Source organism: Danio rerio, chromosome 22, assembly GCF_049306965.1.
Source record: "Danio rerio strain Tuebingen ecotype United States chromosome 22, GRCz12tu, whole genome shotgun sequence".
NCBI classification, from domain to species: domain Eukaryota; kingdom Metazoa; phylum Chordata; class Actinopteri; order Cypriniformes; family Danionidae; genus Danio; species Danio rerio.
The window spans coordinates 27,782,784-27,810,691 of record NC_133197.1 but is presented as its reverse complement, the minus strand read 5'-3'; the positions used below and the strand labels follow the sequence as shown (position 1 = coordinate 27,810,691).

Sequence of the window (27,908 nt, the reverse complement as noted above, 5' to 3'; positions counted from 1 at the left end):
CGAAGCAGTGGTACAGTAGGTAGTGCTGTCGCCTCACAGCAAGAAGGTCGTTGGGTCGCTGGTTCGAGCCTTGGCGCGTGGGTTTCCTCCGGGTGCTCTGGTTTCCCCCACAGTCCAAAGACATGCAGTACAGGAGAATTGGGTAGGCTCAATTGTCCGTGGTGTATGAGTACAGTATGTGTGTGGATGTTTCCCAGAGATGGGTTGTGGCTGGAAGGGCATTTGCTGCGTAAAAACTTGCTGGATAATTTGGCGGTTCATTCCGCTGTGGCGACCCTTAATAAAGGGACTAAGCTGACTAGAAAATGAATGAATGAATGAATGAATGAATAACTTCTATTCAATGTTCTCTGACTATAACTCATGCTAAATGTAGCCTACTGGCAACCTAAAATGGTTTTTAGACTTATCATGGAAACTACTTGGAAAATGGCAGAAAACATATTTTCGAAGGTCTGCTTGCACAAAATATAACTAATTAGGGACTTTTACCAGTAAACTGATAAAGTTATTTGTCTGTCATCAGTTTGACTTTGTACATTTTATTTAATGTATTACAGAAACCAACCGCTAGATGTCAGTGTTGGCGATCAAGTCAGGCCGTCAAACCATTCTAAGGAGCAAACTTTAAAAACAACGTTTTAGGCTACATAACAATTATAACATAGTATAGACACATACAATATATATTCTGGTATAACTGAGTCAAACGTTATCATTTTTAAATGAAATACTAAATTTGGATGTTTGCTTAGACATTCTTTTTGTTTTTAAAATGATTATTAGTTTTTTTTTTAGTGATTTACGCTAAATAAACAATTGGTCAAGTAACACTAGCCTAAATATTTGGAAAACGAGTAAACTGCTCTTCTGTTTGTGTATTTTAACTCAACGACGAGTTTCCCGCGAGGTCTCCTGAAGAGCCAAAGAGAAAACGATAGACTCAAATTCCTGAACCCTTCAGGTTTCATCGGTAACCCAAACCTTCAGCAGGTGTTTATGAGCGGGAACCGTCTGGAAAGTCTTCCTGCTGGCATCTTCCTTCAACAGAAAGAGCTTGTTTTTCTCGACCCTAGAAACAACACTGAATTTGCCCTCAGGTATGTTGGGTGGACGTTTGTATGCGTTGTTGTCTGGTAATCCATGGCACTGCGACTCTGCTTTTGGCGTAACTTATCTATGGCATTGGCTGCGTTTGCACGGAAAGAGAATTTTTCATGACGATAAAATTATTTGTCAAACACCTGAACACATAAAGAGCAAGAAACATTTCTGAAATTGCTGCCACAGAGCTTGGGATCAAGGAGAACACTAACTTAGTCTATAAGGGAATAATGATTATTAGTGGTTTCACAAAGGGCAGCCCAGGTCTAGGCCTTGTTTAATTATTTAAGCATATTTAATAGACATTATTTAGAAAAAAAAAAAAAAAAAACATTATCTTTGTGCATCTTGAGAGAAATCTATAAAACTGATGTAGGCTATTTTAAGATATCTCTCAGCAAATTTTAATTTAGACAACTCAAGCATGCACTTTAGTCTTGAACAAGCCTAAAGCTTTGTAAGTGAAACCTGGGGCAAATATTAGATCAGTTTCTACAATATAACAAGTAAAAAAAAAAAAAAAGATTAAACATGTAAATAAAAAATAAAAAATGTTTGAATTATTACAGAAAACATCTATTGTGTATATTTAGAACAAAATCAGCTAAATCATTTTGTTAGAATAGTTTCAATTAGCATGTTGTACTGACCTCTGCATCATTGGAGTAAGCCAGATTTCCACAAATATTGCATTCTATAGGAAACTAAATAATTTAAAAGCAAGTTATTTTCTGAGAAATATTTCAGGTTGTACTCATTATGGGTATTGTATAAGCTATAGTATTGTAAAATGCTAGTTTAGGAAATTAAATGTGAAATAAGTGATCAAATCAAGTTTGGAGGATAGGGACAGTATTAACGTTGTAAAAGAAAATTAATTTAAAGAATGTCTGATTTTGGTCAGCAGAGGGCATTAATCTCTGGTCAATGTAATTTACTGTAAAGACACATCCTGTTGAAAAATTGGATTATTTTAAACCTATGAACTATTTTTTAACAAAATTTATTTATTTTTGGGGTTCCACTGTGATCCTAAAATAGAGCTTAATGTGTGATTCTCTTTTGGTATTTAATTTGGCAAAATATACAGTATTACCCATTAAACGCAGCCTTGGTACAATAATTTGTACTTTTTAAAAAGCCCTGGTTTGGGATTAGTCATGGGCCGATAAAAGATTAAAAAATAATAATGTTAAATGACTAAAACTACTAGTACTTCACTTAAATAGTATAAATAGTAAAATGTAAACCTGACTGAGAAAATAGTCTTGACTGGCTGTTTTTGAACTCTTGTATTTCACAGGATGCACCTGCCCATATTGTAGTCAGTTAGTTATGTACTCATGAAAATAAGCATGACAAAAACTACAGTCCTGTTCATTAGACCTTGAAGCCTAATGTTTCTGCTGCTGTAATGGTAATGTCAACTAACCAAAATAAAGAAAGTTAAACTTGATTTTAAATATAACATCATTTAAATAGCTATAACTTGTTGCTAGTTGTATTTTTATTAGTGCTGTCAAATGTTTAATCACATGAAAATTAAGTTTGTATTTACAAAATATATTTTCGTGGAATGTATATATTTATTTAGCATATATACATAGACACAGAAATGTATATATTTGAGAAAATGTTCATTTATATCTTTATATGAAATATTTATATATACATCAAATTATAAATACATATAAAAAATGATGTACATGTTATGAAGATGCAAATTTTAATTTTGGGTTTGATTAATTATGATTAATTGCTTGACACAACTGTTTTTGTGTATGTATATGTTCATACTTAAAATGTCATTTAATATTACATTTATAATTTTTATATTTTAACTTTATTATTTACATTCTGTAATTGATAGCATTAAAAGTTCTTTAACACCAGTATTTAAATTCTGAAATAAATATTCAAACGGTTAAATAAAGTCTGTGTTTAATATCACATTACTTATTATTTAATTTAGCTGGGTTGCTGCAATTGAAATGGAGTATTGTTAAATTTCACTGGTATTAATTACTGAAATATATTGTGAATTCTCTTTTCACCACTCTATCTCTCTGTCCACATAGCTGTGCTGTGCATTCCAACATGAAAAGTACCTTTATTTGGTGATGGAGTTCATGCCAGGTGGAGATCTGGTGACTCTGACCAACAACTATGACATCCCAAAGGAATGGGCTCAATTCTATACGGCAGAAGTGGTGCTGGCACTTGACGCCATCCATTCTCTGGGCTTCATCCACAGAGACATCAAACCAGACAACCTGCTGCTGGACCGCAATGGACACCTTAAACTTACAGACTTTGGCACATGCATGAAGATGGACTCGGTGTGTGATAAGTGCATTAGAAGTGTCTTTTAAGGGGGTTTGATACTAACAAAAATGTTTCTCTCCTTTTTTTGATAATTTCATTGAACAATATTTTGCTTAGTGTGCTTTTGTGCTGATTCCTTGGCTAGTTTAGGCCTGAAGTGGGTTAATAGATATGACCACTAGGTGACACCACTACTGTAGGTGACAGCAAGTCTCTTACTCCTTTTCAAAAATGGTAGGCTACTATCTAAATCGGTACTTCATTTAAGTTCTAAGTTGTGTCTTGACAATAATAAAATAGAATAGTGGAAGTGAGAATGAAATTCAGGCTGTTGCATTGACGTTGTTGTTACCTCATGTTAACCTTTCGTCATCAGGCCTCATAGGATAGTAAATGAATTAATTTCACACTTCAGTAATTGATAATTCTGGTACTTTTTGCCTCCTGATTCATTCAATCATTCAATCATTCAGCCCTTCCAGCTGCAACCCAGTACTGGGAAAAACCAATACACACTCCTTCAAACATACACAGTGGCCAATTTGGTTTATTCAATTCATCTGTAATGCATGTCTTTGGACATGGGGAGAAAAAGCAAACTCCACAGAGAAATTCCAACTGGCCCTGCCGGGGCTCGAACCAGCGACCTAGTTACTGTGAGGCGACAGTGCTAATCACTGAGCCACAGTGTTGCCCCTACGTCTTAATTACTAATTCGGATGTACAAGGTCACATGCTGTTTTTCACAAACTTTATATAAGGTAAGTGTGGGATTTTGAATTTATTCTGCTTTGATAAGTTATTCAATGAACATTTATTCAAACAATTTATTCAAAATGGCTGATTAATTTAGAACCGAAGCAATTAGTGACTGTTTTTTGTTGATGATTTATTTAAAACAGATTGAAGTTCAAAACACACACACACACACACACACACACACACACACACACACACACACACAAACTCTTGCTCTAAGATGCACATTTTGTGCTTCAGCTTTGTTTGGTATTTTCTGTTGATCTGTTGAACAGAACTCACATTATTGTGTTTTAATGGATGTTCAGGAAAGCCTGCTTGTGTTAACTTACTTGTATTATTTCACTAAATCTTACATATTTTATAAACAAAACCCCATAAAGGAATATTTTTAACCCACCTATTTGTCATTGGGACTGCTTTCCAATAGTTTTAAACATTTCTGGACTCTCAGGACGTGATTTTGTTTGTTTTTCTCAATTGAATAAAGCTCTCTGTAATGCCAGCTCACTATACAATTACAATTTTATTGAAAATTATAAATATCATACACCAGTAGTTGGTGTGTTCACATGTTCTGAACATGACTGAGAATGAGAGAGTTTCTTTTAGATTTTGTAGTGTAGAGATTTACAATTATCACCTCACACATTGCAGCAAATGTGTTTAAACAATCATTAACGTACGTTACAGAAATCCTCCATTCGGTGATGATAGTTGTTAGTGCTGCTATCTTGTGGCTAGATTATACAGTGCAGTCCTTGAATTGAATGAATATGAATTGTGTAAATAATTTAAATTTTAAACATACTTTTATTTCAGCTACATTAACTCAGCCAGTAATGATTATATCCATGTGTCTACATGTGTGTTTAGACTGGTATGGTACGCTGTGACTGCTGTTGGGACACCTGATTACATTTCTCCAGAGGTTTTAATTTCGCAAGGAGGGACTGGTTATTACGGATGCGAGTGTGACTGGTGGTCTGTTGGTGTTTTCATTTATGAGCTTCTAGTGGGTGAGTAGTGTCAGCTTCATATGCATCTCTTGTAATTTTATTTCAGTGTTCTCATAATCAAATGTTTTCTTCTGTCGATCTGGGAAGGCGACACTTCATTTTATTTCGAGTCTCTGGTGGGCACATATGGAAAGATCATGGATCACAAGAACAGCCTAACTTTCCCAGATGATATTGAAATGTCAAAGGATGCCAAACACCTCATCTGTGCCTTTCTGAGTAGTAGGTGAGACTGAGAAAATGAAAGCTTGATTTGAGTCTTTTTTTCTTGTAAAGTTCAGACTCTTACTCGCTTAACATACCCTTACTTGTTTGTTTTTAGAGGTTGGCTTGTAACATAATTTTTTTTTTTTGTCAATTTGAAATTAACTCTACTGTAAAAAAATAAAATAAAATAAAAAAAGCTAATTTTTAGGACACACATGATGAGATTTTTGGAGTTTATAACCTGGGTTTGACATTACCTTTTTTGATCACCAGCCACAGTGGCTAGGAGTTTTCCAACATTACTAGCCACTCGCCATTTTCACTAGCCACAATTTAATTTAATTTAATTTTAAAATATATGTTACATTTATAAATTTGAATTTGACATGCTAACTTTACTTGATTTATTCTTTGTGTCCACATGCCTCCTTGTTCATTTACCATTTTTTGTGTGTTGTTTATGACCTTGCTCAATGAGCATGAGTACATGGGATGTGATTTTTAAAGTGTCGCAATGCAATTAATTTTATTTTATTTTTATTAATAGTTTATTTCACATAAGTTTTCAGGGCTCGACACTAAGGATTTGCTAAGTTTTTCTTTGGCTGCACCGAACTAATTATTTTCTTTGAAACACATTTTAAATAATGTGTAAAGCAAACAAAATATAGCTATATACATACACTTTTTATTCACAGTTGACACTTAAAAACAATATTCTTATGTACTGTAAATACATGTATCACAGCCAACTGGCTAGTGGGAGTGGCTGTCTAACCCGCCACGGCTGAAATCTACCCCCATTTGGCGGGTGTTATTGTCAAGCCCTGTTTATAACGTATTTAATGTAATCACAGGGTATCTTAGATTTGTTATCATATTAAATTTTCCCTATTTTGTAAAAGTTTGTGGTCAGTTGGATTTTTTTTTTTCTGAATGATTTTAGAAACACTTTTTTCCAAAATGAAAATCTTGAGGAATATTTCTTAAACACCAAATCATATATATTTTTATTTAATTTAAGGAGATCCTACAAGTCTATATTAATATTGTGCTTTTAAAAGCTCTTCATAAAATAAGTCTTTCATAAAACTTTCATGTCCTACTGCTTTTACTAGACACAAACCCTTACTTGTTTGTTTTTAGAGGTTGGCTGGTAGTGAAATTAATTTATTATTTTTTCAATTTGAAATTTGTTTCACTGTAAAAAAAAAGTACATTTTCTGGACAATATTTTACACATTTTGATCAGATTTCTTTTGTAGTTTATAACATATATGATGTAAATACAGAGTACCTAAGATTTGTTATCACTGAAAACAGTAAAGTTTTCTTGCCATAAATTACAAGGCACAGAAAAAAAGGAGATTAATTTAGCAGCTTCAGTGAGAAAAAAATAGCAGTTTTTGCTTAGTTTATTCTCAGCTAATGTGATGGAAAAACATATGTTGTCTCTGTAGCCAGAATATAATGATCCATTTCCCCAAACACAAATGTTGGCTATAAAAAATTTATAATATTTATTAAACCATTCAAGATAATCAATTATTTTTTTCTCATCGTTTTGCAGCCCTGTATAATTGACACACAGTTTTGTACAATCCAGTGTTGTTGTTGACTCTTTGTAGTGTTCTGATTGATTGAATTAGTAAATTATATGTATATTCGACAAAATACAACAATGTTAATATAATCTTAGCCTGATTACTACAGATACCTAAAATATAAATAAATACTTTTATCAGTGTAATCATATGAAATGTTCCATATTTTTTAAAGGTCTATGGTAAATAAGATTTTTTTTCTTTTAATGGTTTTAGAAAAATTCTTAAAATATACATATAATTCTTAATAATAATAATTATCACAAGAAATATTTCTTAAGCACCAAATTGCCCAAAAAAAAACAACTTACTAAGCCATAGCAACAATTTAACTGAATTAAATTAGATTAAATTTAAAGACAACATACAAGCTGATCTTTATTCATGTTATGCCTTTAAAAACTCTTTATAAATAAAGTCCCTAATAAAATGTTAATTTCATCTCCTACTGCTTTTACTACATGTCAGCTTCATGGACGTTCACCCTCCAGCCTGACAACTTCCATCTGAATTCCTCTTTTCTCCTTCCCTCTTTCTCCTCCCTCACATGCCCAAATACAAGCATTCCTGATCTAACATACAGAGAGAGGCTTAATGTTTTCTCTCAGTGTTTTCATGTATACACACACACACACACACACTCCTCCCTTTGCATTCAGGCATCAATGTCCCACACGTGGCAGTCCAAACTGCTGCACCCTCTCAATGCAGATGAAGTGAAAGGAAGGTGAGGTGAACGGTCCTTATTTTTGGATGTCTTTCTGACTGCTCCACTCCTCCATGCTGTGCTGTTGGATGTTCCTGTTGTATGGTCATTTAACGGATTAGCGCTTCTGTTTGTTTTGCTGACCAGTGTTTTGTTATGTTTAGGGAGGTGAGGCTTGTGGATGAAATAAAATGTCACCCCTTCTTCAAGAACGATCAGTGGACCTTCGACACCATACGAGACAGTAAGTCAGTGTGGCTGATCTGGGGGTCATGGCTTGTTATCTACATTTTATGCATGTGCTTGTTGGTAAAAGTGTAATCTTTCAATGTTGTTTTCGAGTTAAGTTATGTATTTGCGGATATTATGGATATGAGGATTTTGGAAGCACAGCTTTTTAATTTTCTGAATTTCCTCCTACTTTTTTCTCCACACACATGCAAACATTCACCTCACACTCTCATGCTACACTTTAAATGACAAAGAAAGTCAGCTTTGCATGCCATGTATTGCTACATTGCTCTTGCAGTTTTTGTGTGTGCACCGTATTAAATAAACCAAACATTTCATTATTTTCAAATTTTATTAGTTTTTTAAATTATTTTTTAAAAGTGTTTTAAATTATTTTATTTACTTTATTGTGTTTAATCTACAACATTAGTCTTTTATTTTATTGAGCATTTTATTCTGTGCACATTTTTTGCACTGTAATATCACTCTGCATTTTTTTGTTCTTTTGTTTTTATTAATTCATTTTATTTTTGTGTTTTTGGCTTCAACCCTCTGCTTGTTTATACTTTAAAGAATTAAAAATAATAATAATATTAATAACGATATTACTTTTTTATCTGCTGCAACATTGTGCTGTTTTGTACTGTCACTTATTTATAAATTTTGTGTATGTGTGTTTTGTTCTACAACATTTTTACAGTTTTGTCAGAAATGTTTCCTTTTAGAGTCAAATGATTGCAAATGTGCAATTGACATAAAATAAATAAAAAATCTAAGTGACAAAATGTTTCTTAAATAAATAATCAATTAGAAATTGATGTAGCTGTAGACAAAGAAGCACAATTAATGAACCACCAGAGGTTGTTGTAAAACTCAAACCCAAAAACTGACAGATATTGACTGAAATAATATATAATAAATTAATTTGAAGTAATCCGCTTTTAACACATTTCACAGTTTTGTCATTGATTTCTCGGGTGGTCTCAAGTCTACACTAAAACTATTCCTACTGCCTTATATGGTTCAGTTGAGTCAAATTAACTTTTCTAGTCATCTCAACTTGCATCAATCAAATAGATTACAATTATTGAGTTAAACTTTTTATAACTTTAAAAATGTTATTATATTAAAATATGTTAAAGCAACATCAAAATATTTGTTGTCTTGACTTTTTGTCATTACATTTTTTACAGTGCAGCTAAAACTTTTTTTCTATTCTTTAGCGGATAAATAGCTTTTTTGAATTGCCTGAAAAACCACCTCTTGCTAGTCTGAAGTGTGTGTGTGTGTGTGTGTGTGTGTGTGTGTGTATGTTTGTGTGAGATTGGCAGTTTTTGCTACTTAAACATTTCCAATGGACTTATTTTCAATTCATAATTTCAGTTTGTGCAACTGTAGGGTAATAAAAAACGTAGCGACAAGAGACCTGCACTAAAAGTCTTTAGTCTTGATGGTAAACTAAGATTTCATTAAGTTAGAATTAGATAGAAGTAAAATTTAATAGATTATTAATGGATTTTCATCATTTAAAGATGTGATGAGATAAAGTGGTTTCTATGGAAGCTTGTTTCTGCCTCGGAAAGATAGCAATTATCTGAATTATTCGACTTTAACAATTCTAAACAAAAAAATCTGAATTGCAATATAAATCTTAAAGGTCAGACTCCAGGATCTGTAGGTTTACTGTATTAGTGCTGGGCAGATTAATCACATGAAAAATATAAGTTTGACATTATATATGTGTGTGTATTATATATATTTGTTTTGTAAATGTGATACACACATACATAGAAACTAAACTATACAAAACCATTTTGCTACATTATATATGTTTTCATTTATGTTCAATCTAAATATAAATAAACATTTTCTTTAAACAAACAAAATTCAGTACTTTTGAAACAGAGAATTAAGCAGATGAACACAACACACAGCACCTACAGTATTGTACAAAACACATTTTTATTGAATTTGTACAATGTTGTTCACCCTTATTCTCCACATACAGTATGTCTCTACTCCTCTACTTTGTTCTTTGTCTTCCTTGTTCATGTTACTTTTTCTTCAACACCTCCTCCTTGTCTTCCCTTTCAATGTCATTTATTGTCTCTTTCTCCTCCATGTGCTCCTCAACCTCCTCACTTTTCTTTCCTTCCATCTCCTCCACTTCTGCTAACATGCAGTTTTTTTCTTGGCCGCCTCCTCCTCCTTTTCTTCACCTTCACCACCTCCTCCTCCTCCTTTTTAATGTCATTGATTTGCTCTTTCTCCTCAATGTGATTCTCCACCTCCTCGCTTTTCTTTCCTTCATCTCCTCCTCTTCTTCCAACATGCAGTTTTTTCTTGGCCGCCTCCTCATTCTCCTTTTCTTCACCTCCTCCTCCTCCTCCTTTTCAATGTCATGTATTGTCTCTTTCTCCTCAATGTGATTCTCCACCTCCTCACTTTCCTTTCCTTCCATCTCCTCCACTTCTTCTAACATGCAGTTTTTTCTTGGCTGCTGCCTCCTTTTCCTTTTCTTGACCTTCACCTCCTCCTCCTCCTTTTCAATGTCATTCATTTGCTCTTTCTCCTCAATGTGATTCTCCACCTCCTCACTTTCCTTTCCTTCCATCTCCTCCTCTTCCACCTTGCAGTTTTTCCTTGGCCGCCTTCTCCTTCTCCTCTTCTTCACTTTCTCTTTCTCCTCCTCCTCCTCCTCCGTTTCAATGTATTTTATGTCCTCCTCATTTTTCTCCTCCTCAGCTTTCATCTTGTCCTCCTCCTCCTTTATTTGCTCAATCAGAAACTTTGCCACTGATAGCCTTCTGGCGACGCGTTCATGCAAGCTCTTTTCTTCCTCATCCTTCTTAATTTTCCATCTCCAGAACTCCTTCTCTGACAGTCGGGTGCTGGTATCGTTCTTACTTTTCTTTATCTCCACCACCACCTTCGCCTCTTTCATCACCTCCTCCTCCTTCTCCAGCACCTCTTCCTTCTGCATTATTTGTTTCCCTTCTTCCTTTTTCTCCACCACCTTCTCCTCCTCCATTTTCCTCCTCAAGAACTCCTCCTCTGTTAGTCGGGTGCTGGTATCTTTCTTTCTTTCTTTTTCTCCACCATCACCACCACTACCACCACCACCATCTTCTTCTTTTTCATCCCCCGCTCCTTATTCTCCACCACAATCTCATTCTGCATTATCTCCTTCCCTTCTTCCTTTTTCTCCACCACCTTCTCCTCCCCACTTTTCTCCTCCTCCTCCTCCTCCTCCTCCTCATTTGTCTTCTCTTGCTTTGTGTTATCTTTCTCTTTGTCCACCATCACCACCACCTCCTCCTCTTCTTCCATCTCCTCCTTTTTCATCTCCACCAATTCTCCTCCTGCATTATCTCCTTCACTTCTTCCTCTTCCACAATCATCTTTTCATAGATCTCAGTCTCAGAATCTGTTAAGACAAATGATTGCAGTTTGCATTACAAAGTCATTTTCAAGTAGATGTTAAACTCCAAATAAAGGGGAGTAAAAATACAGTTTATAAATGACATTATAGTCTAGAAAACATTGAGATGCAAAAACCATAATTTACCATGAGATGAGGAAAGTGTGAACGGCTCATTACTAGGAGAGAAGCAGAACCATCGTAGAGCAGCTCTGATGAAAGAAGCAACCTTGCTCTTCTTTTTCTTCTTTCTCTTTTCTTTCACTTTCTCCTTCTCATCTGTTAAAAGAGAAATGATTGCACATCCTTACACACTTGTCCACAGTAATTTGATAATAATTTAAAATGAACATTCACCAAAAACAAAAACCGCAATATATAAACATTTTAAAAAGTTATTGTAGCTAAACCAAGGTTATCACAAATTTACCATGGATTTGCTACACTTTTGTATTTTATTATTATTTATTGTAATTGACTATAATATTTTATTATTTTCATGTTATATAAAACTGCTTACACAAATGGTCAATGCACCAAACGATATAAAAACTACATGTTCAGTGCACTTTTTTAAAATAGAAAACTGAATACTGGGGTATATTGCACAGCTAGAGTTTTTCAGCCAACAGTACATTTCCGATGAAAGATTTCTGTGATTATTAAAAATTTTATAAGGTTGCTTTTACAGCATAAATATCGTAATGTAGTTAAATTACAATCAGTTAAATTAACCTAAGCATTCGTTTAGTTGTTCAAGCATAAAACGAGACGATAGTCTATTGTATGGAACCGCTAGCATCGTCAGTACCAGCAGGCTAGCGCAGAAACTCTGTTTAAAATTCTGAGCTAAAATAAATTTTTCATGTTTATTTTAAATGTAATTTCATGCAGTGCTTCTTGTCTGGTCTGAGACCCACTTTTTATCAAATATATATTAGGCAGTGAAGATCACATATTTTTAAAGAGAACAGATCTTAAATGTGGTGATTCTGTAATGGAAAGACAGTTCACCGAAAGCCATCTGGGCTGTCGGTTGAAAATTAAAAGTCTGTTTGCATATCTCATTTTACTAAAGGATTTTAGACTAAAGTTGTATCAGAAAAGCTGAAAATGAAATACATTATCATTTTACCCAAAATGTTTCATTAATATGCACATAAATGCAATGATAGCCTAATATAACCGTAATATTTAGTATTCACTATTTCAGCATATCCTGTTTCTCCTATTCATTAACTTTGTAGCTCAGTACTTACCCTACTGATGAAATAATGTCATAAATATAAAGAAATAATGCCAGTAGTTACTATTATCACTGTTAATGATTTTTCTAAATGACACAGTATTTAACTGTAAAATGAACTTTATTTTACTGTAGGACATTTATGCAGTATGTTACTGTAATTTAAATTTGCTTTATGAAAATGACTATTTTTTTACAGTAAGGATAATACATACAATTCTGTATGCACATATACCATAAGATAAATGGTGCTGTAAATATAAATACAGTATTTTTGCTGTAATTGATTTACAGTAAGTTACTGTAGATTTTACTTGAATTTGTTAACAGAGCTCTTCAAGAAAAAAGCAGTTCAACCAGCTGTCTATTATCCTGTACAAACATTATTTTTAATAGTAAGTATATTATTATGTGAGGAAAACACTGGATATTCATTTCACAATGTAAATATGACTCACTATTAGTGGCATTTAATTTATATTAAGTTTATAAATAGGCATGAAACTTAAGGGTTTATAACAGAAACGCATTAGGTTGAATAAGAATTATACTCAATCAATTGGGACCAAATGCAAACAATATATATTTTTGCATTTTTGTGTAGTTCTCTTCATAATAAATATACTTTTAACAATGTTAAACTTGTAATTAAAAAAGGGCATGTTAAAAAATTCTATACAACTAGAGTTTTCTTGTTTTGACACATAAAAATATGTGATAAAGAAATAACTACATGTAATTCTTTTTTTAATTTCCTTGGTCCAACCGGGCCATTAACCAAAAACCACTAGTGTTTAGACATGTATGATCTAAAATCTCATACATAATGGTCCTAAAATGATCTTAAAAAGTCTTAAATTTGACTTGATGAAACCTGCAGAAACGTTAAAATAATTAGTGCTATTGTTATGGTGCAGACAGAGAAAGGTAACTTTTTACTACAATAAAATCACATTAAATACATTTCCTTATTGAAATCATTATTTATTTTAAATGAATTCAAATCAAAAGAGCTAGTCATAGCTGTTAAGTATTGCCAAAGTATTGCAGAATACATAAACAATGAGTACAATCTTAAAGTGATTATGTAATACATGTATACAATATATACCTAAAACCCACACACACTTAGTTTTAATAAGTACGCAAATAAGAAAAACTAATATGATTATTAAAAGATAATGGAAAAAAATATTAAGAATAATAAATGAAAATACAATACACAATGGTTTATTTATTCAGATGGTTTGTAGTAATACCATCCATATATCCACACATATATATACAGTAGTAGTGATACAATTGTGTTTTTTGCATCATAATAGTAATTTAACTTTAATAATGGAAATAAAATAAACTTTAAACAAACCTGAGATGGAAATAATGAAAAATGCTAAATGGAATAATTAGAGGAAAAAAAAAACATAAATCCAAAATTATTTAGTCACATAATACAGTATATAATCACTGGCCACTTTATTAGGTACACTTCACTAGTATCCGGTTTAACTTCCTTTTGCCTTCCGAACTGCCTTAATTCTTCGTGGCATAGATTCAACAAGGTACTGGAAATATTCCTTAGAGATTTTGGTCCATACTAACATGATAGAATTACTAAGTTGCTGCAGATTTGTCGGCTGCACATCCATGATGTGAATCTCCTTTTCCATCATATCCCAAAGGTCCACTATTGGATTGAGATCTGGTGACTGTAGAGGCCATTTGAGTACAGTGAACTCATTGTCATGTCCAGGAAACCAGTCTGAGGCATTGATATAATGCTCAATTGGTACAAGTTGGCTTCAATTTTGCTAAGAAAATATCACCCACACCATTACACCACCAGCCTGAACCGTTGATACAAGGCAGAATGAATCCATGCTTTCATGTTGTTGATGCCAAATTCTGACCCTACCATCTGAATGTTGCAGCAGAAATCGAGACTTATCAGCCCAGGCAATGTTTTTCCTTTTCCAATCTTCTATTGTCCAATTTTGGTGAACCTGTGTAAATTGTAGCCCCAGTTGCCTGTTCTTAGATGACAGGAGTGGCACCAAGTGTGGTCTTCTGCTGCTGTAGCCCATCCGCCTCAAGGTTGGATGTGTTGTGCGTTCAGAGATGCTCTTCTGCATACCTCGGTTGTAACGTGTGGTTATTTGAGTTACTGTTGCCTTTCTATCAGCTGGAATCAGTCTGGTCATTCTCCTTTGACCTCTGGCATCAACAAGGCATTTGTGCCCCCAGAACTGCGGTTCAATAAACCCTAGAGGTGGTTGTGCGTGAAAATCCCAGTATATCAACAGTTTCTGAAATACTCAGACCAGCCCGTTTGGAACCAAAAAACATGCCACGTTCAAAATCTCCTTTCCTCCACATTCTGATGCTCGGTTTGAACTGCAGCAAATCGTCTTGACCATGTCTACATGCTTAAATTTATTAAAGTGCTGCCGATATGATTGGCTGATTAGAAACACAGTACAGTGTTTACTCTATACTTCGAGGCTTTGTAATTCAATTCAAGATGAAAACGAGTAAAGTTGGATGAAAAAGTTTTGGTGTTTTTCAGATTGTTAACACAACAAAATAAGTGTTCAGAGGAGGATATCATTGAAGATCATGGCTTAAACCACACAGAGGTGCATATTGTTTTTAGTAATAGCAGTTTTCATAGTAATATTAAATAATTGCTAATGTAATATAAGATAAATAGAACATGTTTTTCATGTCAATTAAAGAGATGGTTAACCCAAAAATAAAAACATACTTGTTGATTTACTCAGCCTCACGCCAAGATGTAGGTGACTTTTTCTTTAGAACATTAGTTTAGTAGAAGGCATATTTCGCCCAAAAAATGAAAATGCTGTCAACATTTACTCACCATTAAATGGTTTACTAGTTTAAGTTTTCCAGTTTACTAGTTTACAGTTTTTTACAATTGCTATGACACTTTTATCAATACATTTAACAAGTTTCCTAAACTCTTAACACAGTTAGCACAACATCCGTCTTCGTGGGCTATACAATTAACACATTTCTTGTTGTTTTGACACAAAATGCATCCAGTTAACACAAATTTAAAATGATTTAACTTCTTTTACACACAAGCACAACCAAGAACAAAACAATGTAATTTTACAGTCAAATTTACAAATGCTTTAACACAGTATGTCAGAACAGATAACACCATGTTCTAAACAGAAATTATATAGGATAAAGTCAAAGTGAACAGCTGTTTTAATTGTGAATTAAAACACAAATATATTCCCTGTATTTTATTCAATTGCCAATGAGAGACATCATATTGCGGTTATATAAATAAATATATATATATATATATATATATATATATATATATATATATATATATATATATATATATATATATATATATATATCTTTATTTATTTACTGTATATAACCGCAATATGCTATTTCTCATTGGCAACAGAAAAAAAAAATATATATAATATATATATATATATATATATATATATATATATATATATATATATATATATATATATATATATATATATATATATATATATATATATATGACAGCTGATTCCCATTGTTTTGGTTTTTCCAATCACATGATCATATGTTCTAATAGAGGACTCTTGAGGATTTTGAAAGGAACATCAAAGAACTCTGTCACCAATACATCCATGTAAGATTATGCATTACAGTCATTACTGTACTATACACAGTGTGTTTTGCAGTAAACTACTCTTTAAACCTGGAGTTCATTAGTACATACATTACATATACAGTACAGCATTTGCATACACTGTGTCTAATTACTTTCAGAGAGTCATGAAGTTAGAGGCCAATCAAGTACCACATGAAATTTTCAATGTTGACAAGGCTGGGGATGTCACCGTAGGAAAAACATAATAGGCCAAAGGGCCACAGTTACCGTGCCGGGCCACAGAAGATATCAAGTATAATGTGGATGAGAACATGTGGCAAGAGACTGGGCAGAATAGAAGATTACTTTGTTATTTTATTATAATTGTGGTGCTTTTCCTGTTTGCAGTGATGTCCTTCTGCAAAAAAGGTCTGTACTGCAGAAATTCTGTCTGTATTTTTTTTTACATAAACTGTCAATTTTATAAAGCAATTTTTTTTTTCTTCGTTTTGTATAGAATTTTTGCCGTAAACGAAAGAAAGTGCATGCATTTACTTAACCCAATGAAACAAAACTGTAACGAGACTTCAAATATAAGGGCAGAGCTGAAACATAAACTAATGGAGTTTCTGTAACGTCAGCTGATGATAGTGTTTTTATTGTCAGTGTGTTCTGATTGACTGAATGTTTATGTTGGAAGAGAACATGTGTTTGTGTTTTGAACAATAATTTCATTTTGAAACATGATTGCAGGGTTTTGTTAGACATGGTGTAGTGTGTTCGTTTATTATTGTATTTTGAAAAGTAGTTTAGAGGTTTAGTTTATAATGTGTGATTTTGAGCATAAAATTAACTGTTTTGTCAATTGTGTATTTTAGGTGTGTTGCTGCATTAAGAGTTTAGCAAACTTGTTAAATGTATTGAAAAAAGTGTCATAGCCATTGTAAAAAACTGTAAGTATAAATTTCAAAAAGATTGTATGATATTGATTAATAAAATGCAAGTCAGTGGCTACGGCACGTTAAGAAAAAACAGTACCATACAGACTAAACATGGGTAGTATGGTGGATCAGTGGTTAGCAATGTTGATTTACACAAGAAGGTTGCTGGTTTGAGTTCCAGCTGGCATTTCTGTGTGGAGTTTGCATGTTCTACTCATATTCAAGTGGGCTTCCTCTGGGTCCTCCGGTTTCCCCCACAGTCCAAAGACATGCGCTAAAGGTGAATTGAATAAACTAAATTGTTCGTAGTTGTTGAATGTGTTCGTGAATAAGTGTGTATGGGTGTTTCCCAATACTGGGTTGTGGCTGGAAGGACATCCGCAGCGTTAAACATTATGCTTGAATAGTTGGTTCGTTCTTCTGTGGCGACATCTGAAATAGAAACTAAGCTAAAGGAAAATGAATACAAACTAAACAAAATGTATACCTTTAGCTCAAGATAATAAATTAAATTCGTATAAAATGAATGTTCAATTAGTGCAAGAACTGAACTTTATTACCTTTTTTTCAGCCTTGACAAACCGAGTATTCATTTTTTTTGTGTTGTAATGGATCTTAAATCGCACGGTTCGGATCTCATTAAGGTTTTTTAGTCACAGATTGGACAATTTTTCGGATCAGCCAAAAAAGGGAGGAGACAAATGTAATTTGCTATCCATTTCGTACAAAAACAGTACAGTGAGACATTTTTAGTTTTAATAAATAGAACTTAAAACCTTTAATTTTATAAAAAAATAAAAATAAAAAATGAAGAAAAAATCAACTGAATACAAATAAATTGTAAAATATTCAGTACTGTGAAAAATTCTCTGTTCCTACAACTGTTGCTGAAAACGCTAATTGTACAACTCATAATTATTTTTTGTCTTATTTTCAATAAATGATTCACTCAAAACTTTGTTTCATTGGTAGATTATTCATTTTTAATTATTCAATGGCATATTTTTGATGGCTGGTTGTCATTACCTATTGGATAAAAAATGTAATTGCTGCCTATAACTTTTATTTTTGAGTGTCGTTAAATCCATATGACGGTGATTTTAAACATCAGTGGTTTTATCTAAACTATAAGTTGTTATCCCAGTACTTCTGTGTTATTTGACTGTTTGTAACTCCATAACTACCTCAAAAGAGATTGAATCTCTTTCTTGATTTTTGCGTTTTCAGATTTGAATGTAGTGACTAAAAGGATTATTAAACATATGCAAATCCCCATCATTTATAATCTGTTGCGTGTTTGTTGATCTTTTAATTTATCATGCAAGTTACACCGAATACATTAATGCAGGCTAAACAATTAGTTACAGCAAACAACTTTAACTTAAGTCATCATTATATTTTACAGGAAAGCCTAAATGCTTTCATACATGTGATTTGAATGACGCGAGAGGCAATCTCTCTGTGGTAGTTACAAATTTAGGATTAATCTACAAGTAAAAACAATTATTAATCCGTGGGCCACTTGTGTTCCGAACCATGGGTTGTGATCCGTACATATCACGGATCAACCGTGATCTGGTACACCCCTATTTACTAGTAGCCTTGACTTACATTTTAATAATCACCAACGAGCTAAATCCTCTTTGCTAGGCTAACGAGAAAAGTCATCCGAACCTTGGATGGGTTGAGGATGAGTAAATTAAAAGCAAATTTAATTTTTGGGGAGAAATAAATATCCCCGTAAAGTGAAGGAGATTAGAACTGTAGGGTGCATACTAGGGCAGGACGCGTTTATAATAGCTGCTTTATAATTGCATGTGGCACAAAATTAGCACTTAGCTTTCTAAAATAGCTGATGTGATTTCTCCTGCAGCAGAGTTATCTACAATCGCTCTGTTTGTAGGCGATACCCGGCATAACTAAAGTGTTTCACTGCATTCTTTAGATATTTGCTGCTTTTATTAGAATCAAACAAACAACTGGCATTAGGTTTTTTTTCTGTTAATGTTTTTTTTTTCTTTCATGTGTTTTGTGCACGTAGTCCAACAACCTGGAGAAGAGGCTTGCAAGCAAAGGAATAACTGGAAAATAAATGCCGGTAACAAAGACATACATGCAGGACAACATACAATGGCACTCATATGAGGTTTGTTGGCTATTTTAAAAAGTAATATCATCACAGTTTAAATGTGAATGTTTTTTTTTTACATTACATAAGTAGTACATTATTCTGAATACATTCATTTCATGTTTTGTCTGTGTTTTCTTATATATAAAATAATAATAATAATAATAATAATAAAACTTTAAATTTCTAATATTTAATGTAAAAACTACTGTAAAATATTGATCTTGTATAAAAACCTCTATATTTTGTCTAAGTTTTAATGTGTCCTGTTTATTTTATTTTCTAGAACAAAAAATCGACACTTGCTTAGAGTAGTGCAGTAGACGATGGATGTTTTAATGGCACAAAACTATTAACCATTAACCAGAGTCATTTAACAGACACGTTTGTCCAAAGAATTGAGTAGGTATTCAGCGATTCAACATGAAGTGCTATTTATTCAAAGTAACTTGTTTGCTCAGAAAATTTTAGTGCTAGAGTAGAAGTTTTCATCATTTTTTTATTTTATTTTTTTACAGAGAGGGAGAGAAGGAAAATTTGCTTCTAGGTTGTTTTGGTATTATTTACCAGGGGTTCTGGTGTTCTCTGAAGAGATGGGTTTTTAGTTGTTGTTTGAAGGAAGCCAGTGTATCCAGAATCCGAGTGGAAATGGGAAGATCATTCCAACAGTGTATAGCAAATTTAAAGCATCAAATATATGTATTTAAAACAGATGTAATTCCTACAAACTAATTATGTTGTATCTCAACTGAACAGCAAATCACGGCTGGAGAAATTGTCCAAAGATCTTGAAGAAGAAGTAAGACATATTGTATTATCCATTCATCCAACAAAAGCCCTTAACTCGGAGGCATTCGGAAACAAAGTGCTGGTTTGTCAAATGGTCTCTTTGTAGGTGAATGCGAGACAGGAGGCGGAAGACAACCTGAGATCCCTGGAGAAAGAGAAAGTTTTACTGAAACACCAGCGTACACAGAGCGTAAGAAAAGCTGGTCTAGAGAATAGAATGACATGTTATTTATCAGCCACTTTATCTGTCGTTATCTGTCCTTCCATGAATAATCAGTATTTAGGTATTAAATATTCATGAGCTAAATGTACCTCTTGGGATAGATGATATGCTAAACCATTTCAGATAATAAGCCATTTTTAATGCTTTCCACAATAGACGCAAACACAGAATACAACACCACACCTCGGACAGTAAGCTGATGCTTCATTCTGTTTCTCCAAGCATAAGCTCATGCTCTCTTATTTCATTTGAGCATAAGCCACTTGCATCTCAAATTAAGCAACTAAATGTTGGCATCTCTCATTTGAACTTTTCTTCTGTGTGCAGAAACTATATGCGAATGAAGGAGAGAGCAAGAAAGAGGAGCTGGCCGTGGAGTCGTTATCTGTGGCTGAGAGGTCGCTGTGTATCCCACACAAGGGTCACGAGTTTGTTCTAATGCTTTAACACTTCCCCTAGAGCTGCGAGGTCTGTCCACGACCCCTATGGCACGTCTTTAGACCTCCGCCGGCTATCGAGTGTAGATGCTGCAGAGTCAAGTAGCATAAAGGCCACATCGATCGCAAAGAAGAGGTCCTCGCTCCATGTAGAGGATAGGAGATCACACTCAGAAAGGCACAACAAACTCTTTTTACTTTACTGTAGCTGATTAAACTTAGAATGTTAAAATATTTGTCTGGATGCAAGGCAAAATCTAATATAATTTCATAAATGAATGTTATTAATTAACAATTAAATAAATATAAATGTAAGAAATAATAATTTTTATATATCATTAAAAGTACATATAAACTAATTATAGACAAACAATGCTCAGCATAAATGAGTACACTCCATTTTGAAAATGAATATTTTTATCGATTTCTCAGTGAATATGGGTAATATATATATATATTGGTACATTTCAACAAAACAGATTTAATAGACAGATGTATTTATTAAAATAATATTTTAGTCACAGAATGTCTTTAGAAATGGAAAGATAATACATTAAAAAAAACTACAACATTTTACAACAACTACAAACTACGACATTTCAACAAAATTGCATATATTTTTGGTTTCTCTGTATTTTGCTATTTTTGAAAAAATTCCTAACATATAAATTTGGGGTACTAATTTTTGAACATTTGTTGTCAGTTATTTGTTAGATAAGCTCCAGATTTGTCTTCAGTACTGATTAAACTAATGTATATGCACAAATATAATATTGTAAAGTGTCATATAGAAAAAAATGGGGAGGGGGGGTATACTCGTATATGCTGAGCACTGTAAGCGGGTATTTATGGATATTAGTCATAACTGAAATATTCTACTTTTATTCTACAGTTATTTTAAGTCTCTTGACGTTAGCAAGGCTGCATGTATATAATCAAATAATATTTATACACATAATAATGTGAATTGCTTCTTTTTTTACAAATTAGTAATTTGCTTATTTTGCATGGGATATAAAATAATATATCATATATTTGTATTGATATATTTTATTACTACATGGAAAAAAAAGTATTTGATCAAAAATGTATTAACACCAAACAAATTGTGGCATATTTCAGCCAATAATATTTTAAAATATTTGAATGTATTTTTTTATTTGTGTTAATGTTAATTTACTCCTGTGATGTCAAAACTGAATTGTCAGCATTTGTTTTTTCAATGTTGCATGATCCTTCATTTTATATTTACGTACTTTGTATTTTTCATAAATCAAAATACTACTATGATGTTTATGAAATATTTTATTATCAATGCTGAAAACAGTTGTGCTACTAAATATTCCAGTGGAAACTGTTAGAAGCTTTTTAAAAGACATTAAATAGAGCTGAATTTTACTGGATTTAGATTTTTGTAACATTTTAATGTATTTACTGTCACTTTAGATTGATTTAATTGCTTGCTAAAAAATGCTTGTTATAAAATTGTTGATATAAACTGAAGCTTTTGAAAATGCATATTAACACATGGAATTTTGAACTCTGAAAAGAATCTGTTTTTTGGTTTTTGTCCTCCAGTGAATTACGACATGTCTACAGCGAAAGAGATGCTGCTGCTGGCAAACTCCACAGAGGAGCAGAAGAAGTGGGTCAGTCGGCTGCTCAAGAGGGTTCCGCGTAAACCCTCCATCGCCCACTCGTCCAGCATAGCCATATCCCCTCAGCGTCGCCTCGCTCAGTCTTCACCCAGACTTTCACACCAAGCAGCCATCAAAGTGCACTCTACACGACAGCAGCCCTTCAGCAAGAACAGGTGAGGAGGAGACGCTTTCACTCACCCAACTTATTCCAAACATGTGTCTCTCTACTGTTCAACACAAAAGAAGACAGTCTGAAGAATGCTGTAAATTGGTAGCCGTTGGCAGACATAGTAGGGAAAAACAAATACTTTATTAGTAAATGGGTACTTTCTTCAAAATACCTTCTTTTGTGTTTAATAGAAGAAAGATACTGATATAGATTTAAAACTGATATTGACAGAATTTTCATTTTTGAAAAAACTATACTACAGCAGTTTTCAGCAATCTAGTCATGTGGAGTCCCATCATGTTTATAGCAGTTTAATCAAATACTTTAAGTATTAAGCTTTTTAAGTATCAAACATGATAAAATCTTCTCCTAATAAAATTACTCTTCCACTGTAAAGCAGCTCTTTTAGTCTTAAAAATAAAGTTTCTATATTGGCATAGACGGTTCCATGAACAGCTTTTAATATCCATTCCATAAAGGTTTCATTACAGTGAAAAAATATAATTGATAATCTTAACAATGGTTAATTTTTAATGCAAAATCTGTGCAAAACTTTTTAGAACCTTTATTTTGAATTTGTTGGATAGTATTGGCCTCAATAGACTTAGCAGAACAAATGAGCTGAAGAAGATTAACCTGTTAAAAAAGGCGGAGCTCTAAAGCACCACCTTCGTAAAATGGGACCAGGCAATGACAGTTTAAAGGTTTTTACCAACGGATGCAAACTTTTGCTCAAAATGACAACATCAATTTCTGTTGATGTATACTGGGGCCTTTAGGTTATAATGAAATATAGTATAATTGGAGGATATAGTTAAAAGACTTCATCTAAAGCAATGTTTGAAATCTATTACTAGCACTTGATGTTTTATTGGATAAAAAGAGAAATAGCTTAATTTATTCATCATTTGCCATTCAGCTCTTTGCCATTTCCTCATTTTGTGTGCCAAATATATTCCATTTCATTCTAAAACATGTTTATTTGTAGTTCTACAATAGTAATGAAAAAGGATTATAATTTAACAGTTCAAAACATTTGAATGTTTATCGTGCTTTATTAGTTACAATTTGCATAACTCAGCGTTTTAACAAATTGCAAAAATGATGCAAAAATCCTTCTGATCAACCGCTGAAATAAGCATTTGTTTTGTTAAATATAAAAATAATTATCATTAATTGAAAACATTCTACTTATGTAATGCTAAAAATTTTCTTTTCTTTTTTCATTAGTCAAAGCTCTTCCATGAAAAATTAAATGCCTAATTCATGCCAATTCATGCAAAGTCCCTTTCTGAACAATAAATCTTTTTACTTTTCTGCATAGTGCATGCACTTCTGTCTGAACTCTTCTGCTCAGCTTTAAACAAAAAAGTGTATCACTGCACTGTTATTATTGTTGTTCTGATTAATTGCTCATATATAGATACATATCTCAAAATAAGAGAAAAGTTCATCCAAAAATGTACTTGTATAGACAGCTCACTGTAATGTTGTGCAAGGAGTTGTGGTCACTTTAAAAAACAAACACCTCACTAAACATAAAGAAAGTCAGCAAATCAATTTGGCATTGTCATTTTTGGGTGAACTATTGCTTTTAATTGAGGTAAACATAGTGTAGTGTCATGTATGTAGACTTGGCTGTAAAGATCTCAATAGCTTACAATGATACCGCTAACCTTTTGTAGCCCTGGCCCAATGCTCTGTATCATTCTTCACTGACCTTTCACCTTCACTACTCGTGTAAATGTGTGGACAGTAAGTACAGTGCACTGCATCTCTTTTCTGCTCATCTTCACATGTTTGGCTGCTTGTCCTCTTCTCTGTTTGCATCTGAATCCTTAGTACTAAAAAACATTCCACTAACAATGCAGGCTCTCTCTTTTAATTCCATAATATTGCCATCGAATCCTATCTAAGCTGTGAATATTATATTTTATTTTATATTATATTATTTTCAACCCAGTAAACGGAGCTTGTTTCTACACAGGAGGCTTGTTTTCCATAAATTAGGATGTAGAGTTTTTTTTACCACAATCTGTTAAAAGGTCCAGTAATAGATGATGTTCTGAAATAATCTTTATTCTTTGCCTTTTTTCTTAGATTTTCCTACCTTTTAATTTTATTCTCCCTTTTGTGTGTTTTTTTGATCTCACTTTTTCAATAAGAATTTTTTTTGGCAAATAGCCTACCTACTATATCAGCTTACTTTATATAACAAACATATGTACAGGGTAGGGCTGGGAGATAATTCGATATCAATAATTATCCAATATATACAATTTTTTCAATAAAACGATAATGACAGTTTGATAATTGCTCGATAATATTTACGTACTATGCGTAATGTTGCGCAAGCATTTTGCAGCCTGCCCTGCCAGATGCCGCACGGCCCGCACGCCGTACAAGTTTACAGCCATACAGTGTTAGTTGCACTTAAATGAGTAAGAAAGAAATAAGGTAAAAAAGGTCAGAATCACAGACACTGTTGACAAGAAATGTCACTAGACTTCATGAGCTACTTAGTTTTTTGCTATCCGATGCAAAACAGAGCAACGTGCACCGCAAACTGAGCAGACGAATTGTGTCATCAAAAGCAGGCAACACCACGACCTGTTTCACCATGTAAAACAAGACCACCCTTATGAAGATTCTAAGAAATTACAGACCTAAACAAGTGTTAGTAAACCAATGCAGCTACCCAGCAGAGTCTCATGTCATCCTTTTCGAAAGCCGTGTCTTACGAGAAACCCCCCCCATTTTTATGGTAGTAAATTACCTCCATCTCCTCTCTCTTAATTTCAGCTAACCTTGGTGAAGGCCGGATAGGTGATCATCCATCTGGGGTCTATGAAAGCGGAAAATGTCATAGTGTTCGTTTGGGCAAATGGCAGGACATCCAAGTGCCAAACACCACAATATAAATGACTGGGGAAGGGGACGGTACAGTATATGATATTTAAATACAGCACAAGCCATAAATCACCTAAAGTATCTAGTTTCAATTTTAAGAGTAGAGTGTTTGTGTCTTCCTATACTATACAGTTTGTCAAAAAGTGTCTTCTAAGCCAGAGGTTAGAGGTCAGAGGTTATTTTCGGACTCCTTATAGGGTTGTTAGTAAGTGTGACTGGATGTTTAAGTGTGTTTCCAAGAGCAAATGAATGATAATTACGTGATCATCAGAATTTATATACTCAAGTATTATATCTATTTTTGTTCAGAAAAACAAATGTTTAGTGGCACAGATTATATTTTTGTCATCTGTTATTTTGAAGAACACCTTCAATAAGCATTACGTCTGCTCTATGCATTATTGAAGACTGATATCATGATGCAAATATGCACATTTTATTTAATGCTGTGACAAATTTGTATGCATAGTGCATACTGATGGAACATGGTGTTGGAGGAAAAATGGGTGGGAGAAAAACTGAATGATAGGATATTATGTATAATTGCTGACTGATGGATGCGCTCCGTATGAAAAACTGATCCCAGCTCAGCTTCTGTATACGCCATTTAAAGAGGAGCTAAACTGCCGGACGTTTTGGGATTTTGGTGTGTGTTTTCAACAGACAAACACACTTAATATGTAAACATGTTTATTCTGCGTGTTTTATTGTCAACACGACTAATTTTCTCTTAAATGAGCACAAACAGTTACTAAAGTAATGGAATGCTTTCATTATAGATTTGTGCATTCTTACAGTGACACCACTGTTATAAAACAAAACAAAATGAGAGATTCATTTTCTTTTTACTTAATAGCTATGGTAACTTTAATCAATAACAGAGTGTGTTAGTGGAACAACAGTTTTGCGAGGGAACACACAATACCTTTGCGAGGGAAAAACTTTTCAAAAATATATTTTCCTATCACTGTCCTTTTTTTTCTCCCACCCATTTTTCCCCACCATCACGTCCCTTCTAGGTCTCTGTATAATCGTGATTACTTAATAAAATGAAGCTTTTTTATTGTGATGTTTTTAGAGGGGGCAATAAAAATGCTATTTTAAATGTAAAATGTAACGTATGCTGATATTATTTTCACTTGTCATGGATAAAAAAAACCATCTTATGATTTGTTGTGAATGACTTACAAGAATTTAATGATAAAAGTCCAGTGTTACACAAAACTTTGATGCACATGTGGACCTGGAAAACCCTTGTTTGCATATTGACAAATGTATTCAATGTGTTTTATTAAAGCAGGATCAGTTACACATGCTAAATATAAGGCTGAGGCATCAAGCGATTGAGGTTTTAACTAGAATCCATACATTTGTACTTCTGTTGCATCTTGCTCATAGATATGAGCAAATATTATTTTTTAACTCTTACAGTTCTGCTCAGCCTTTTTTCTCAGATACAGAATGGCATTTTACATCAAGGAAAATGCAGACAACTCCTTGAAAATGATAAGGTCAGAGTCATTTGTCTTCATGTTAACTTTAAACAGCTACCCAGTAAAGTTTTTCCAAGAAACACCACAGACTTTCGTGTTCATTTCAGTAATTTGAGCTCCATATCATCTGATGACCTGAAGATCTTCTCCCATCTACAGTATCTCAGTCTGACCAGAAACCAACTGCAAACATTGCCTGCGGATCTGTTCGTGGGCCTGTCTAATCTTTATGTGCTTGACCTTACAGGTTATATGTGTCTTACAAAACTATGGTTACTTACTACACGTTTAGTAGAATAAGATGGAAGACAATGTTACAGGTTTTCAACTTTGTTCAAAATATCTTCTTTACTGTTAAAGATTTGAAAGCATTTGGGGGTGAGTAAATTTTCCTTTTTTGTGAACTGTCCCTTTATGTAACACCAATGCAAGGAAGGGAAAAAAGTGTAATTGATTGCAAAAAAAAATACACTTAAATAAAGTACATTTTAAGTAAAATCTTATTTTTTGTACTGAATGAAATTGGCATCTATCTATCTATCTATCTATCTATCTATCTATCTATCTATCTATCTATCTATCTATCTATCTATCTATCTATCCATCCATCCATCCATCCATCCATCCATCCATCCATCCATCCATCCATCCATCCATCCATCCATCCATCCATCCATCTATCTATCTATCTATCTATCTATCTATCTATCTATCTATCTATCTATCTATCTATCTATCTATCTATCTATCTGTCTGTCGCTTTAAGGAAAAACTGTAAATGGCAATAGTTAGCCAAAAGAAAGGTTCTTTAATAACCTTCTTTATTTATAGTACTATGCGTCACGAACAACAATTATACAACACCAATTTTTGCTTGGGTTTTTCGTCTGTTAGGTAACAAACTGAAAGCTTTACATTGGCGAGT

General features: G+C 33.3%; 2 protein-coding genes across 5 annotated transcripts; both read left to right on the top strand.

Moving 5' to 3' along the window:
* The first annotated feature begins 655 nt into the window (after positions 1-655).
* LOC141380292 (rho-associated protein kinase 1-like) lies at positions 656-5,333 on the top strand. Its single transcript, XM_073937750.1, has 3 exons — positions 656-1,100; positions 3,183-3,443; positions 5,065-5,333. Exons 2-3 carry the CDS (start codon positions 3,225-3,227, stop codon positions 5,101-5,103), a joined length of 258 nt encoding a protein of 85 aa, XP_073793851.1. The 5' UTR covers positions 656-1,100; positions 3,183-3,224; the 3' UTR covers positions 5,104-5,333.
* On the top strand, positions 5,321-27,485 carry LOC103909610 (uncharacterized). Of its 4 annotated transcripts, none has more exons than XM_073937747.1 (8): positions 5,321-5,433; positions 7,889-7,968; positions 19,236-19,340; positions 20,074-20,121; positions 20,218-20,301; positions 20,662-20,949; positions 22,350-22,584; positions 25,383-27,485. In XM_073937747.1, exons 3-6 carry the CDS (start codon positions 19,287-19,289, stop codon positions 20,779-20,781), a joined length of 306 nt encoding a protein of 101 aa, XP_073793848.1. In that variant the 5' UTR covers positions 5,321-5,433; positions 7,889-7,968; positions 19,236-19,286; the 3' UTR covers positions 20,782-20,949; positions 22,350-22,584; positions 25,383-27,485. The 4 variants fall into 4 exon arrangements, with proteins under 4 accessions (XP_073793848.1, XP_073793847.1, XP_073793850.1 ...); XM_073937746.1 differs by lacking the exon at positions 5,321-5,433 and adding an exon at positions 7,682-7,745; XM_073937749.1 differs by lacking the exons at positions 5,321-5,433; positions 20,074-20,121; positions 20,218-20,301 and adding an exon at positions 7,682-7,745.
* Positions 27,486-27,908: the final 423 nt, after the last annotated feature.

Excerpts from the sequence above, each read along its gene's own strand:
- LOC141380292 (XM_073937750.1), top strand. The coding sequence starts at position 3,225 with ATGGAGTTCATGCCAGGTGGAGATCTGGTGACTCTGACCAACAACTAT. Across the intron at positions 3,444-5,064 it reads CATGCATGAAGATGGACTCG|ACTGGTATGGTACGCTGTGA; the intron begins GTGTGTGATAAG and ends ATGTGTGTTTAG.
- LOC103909610 (XM_073937747.1), top strand. The coding sequence starts at position 19,287 with ATGCCGGTAACAAAGACATACATGCAGGACAACATACAATGGCACTCA. Across the intron at positions 20,122-20,217 it reads CCAAAGATCTTGAAGAAGAA|GTGAATGCGAGACAGGAGGC; the intron begins GTAAGACATATT and ends GTCTCTTTGTAG. Across the intron at positions 20,302-20,661 it reads AACACCAGCGTACACAGAGC|AAACTATATGCGAATGAAGG; the intron begins GTAAGAAAAGCT and ends TTCTGTGTGCAG.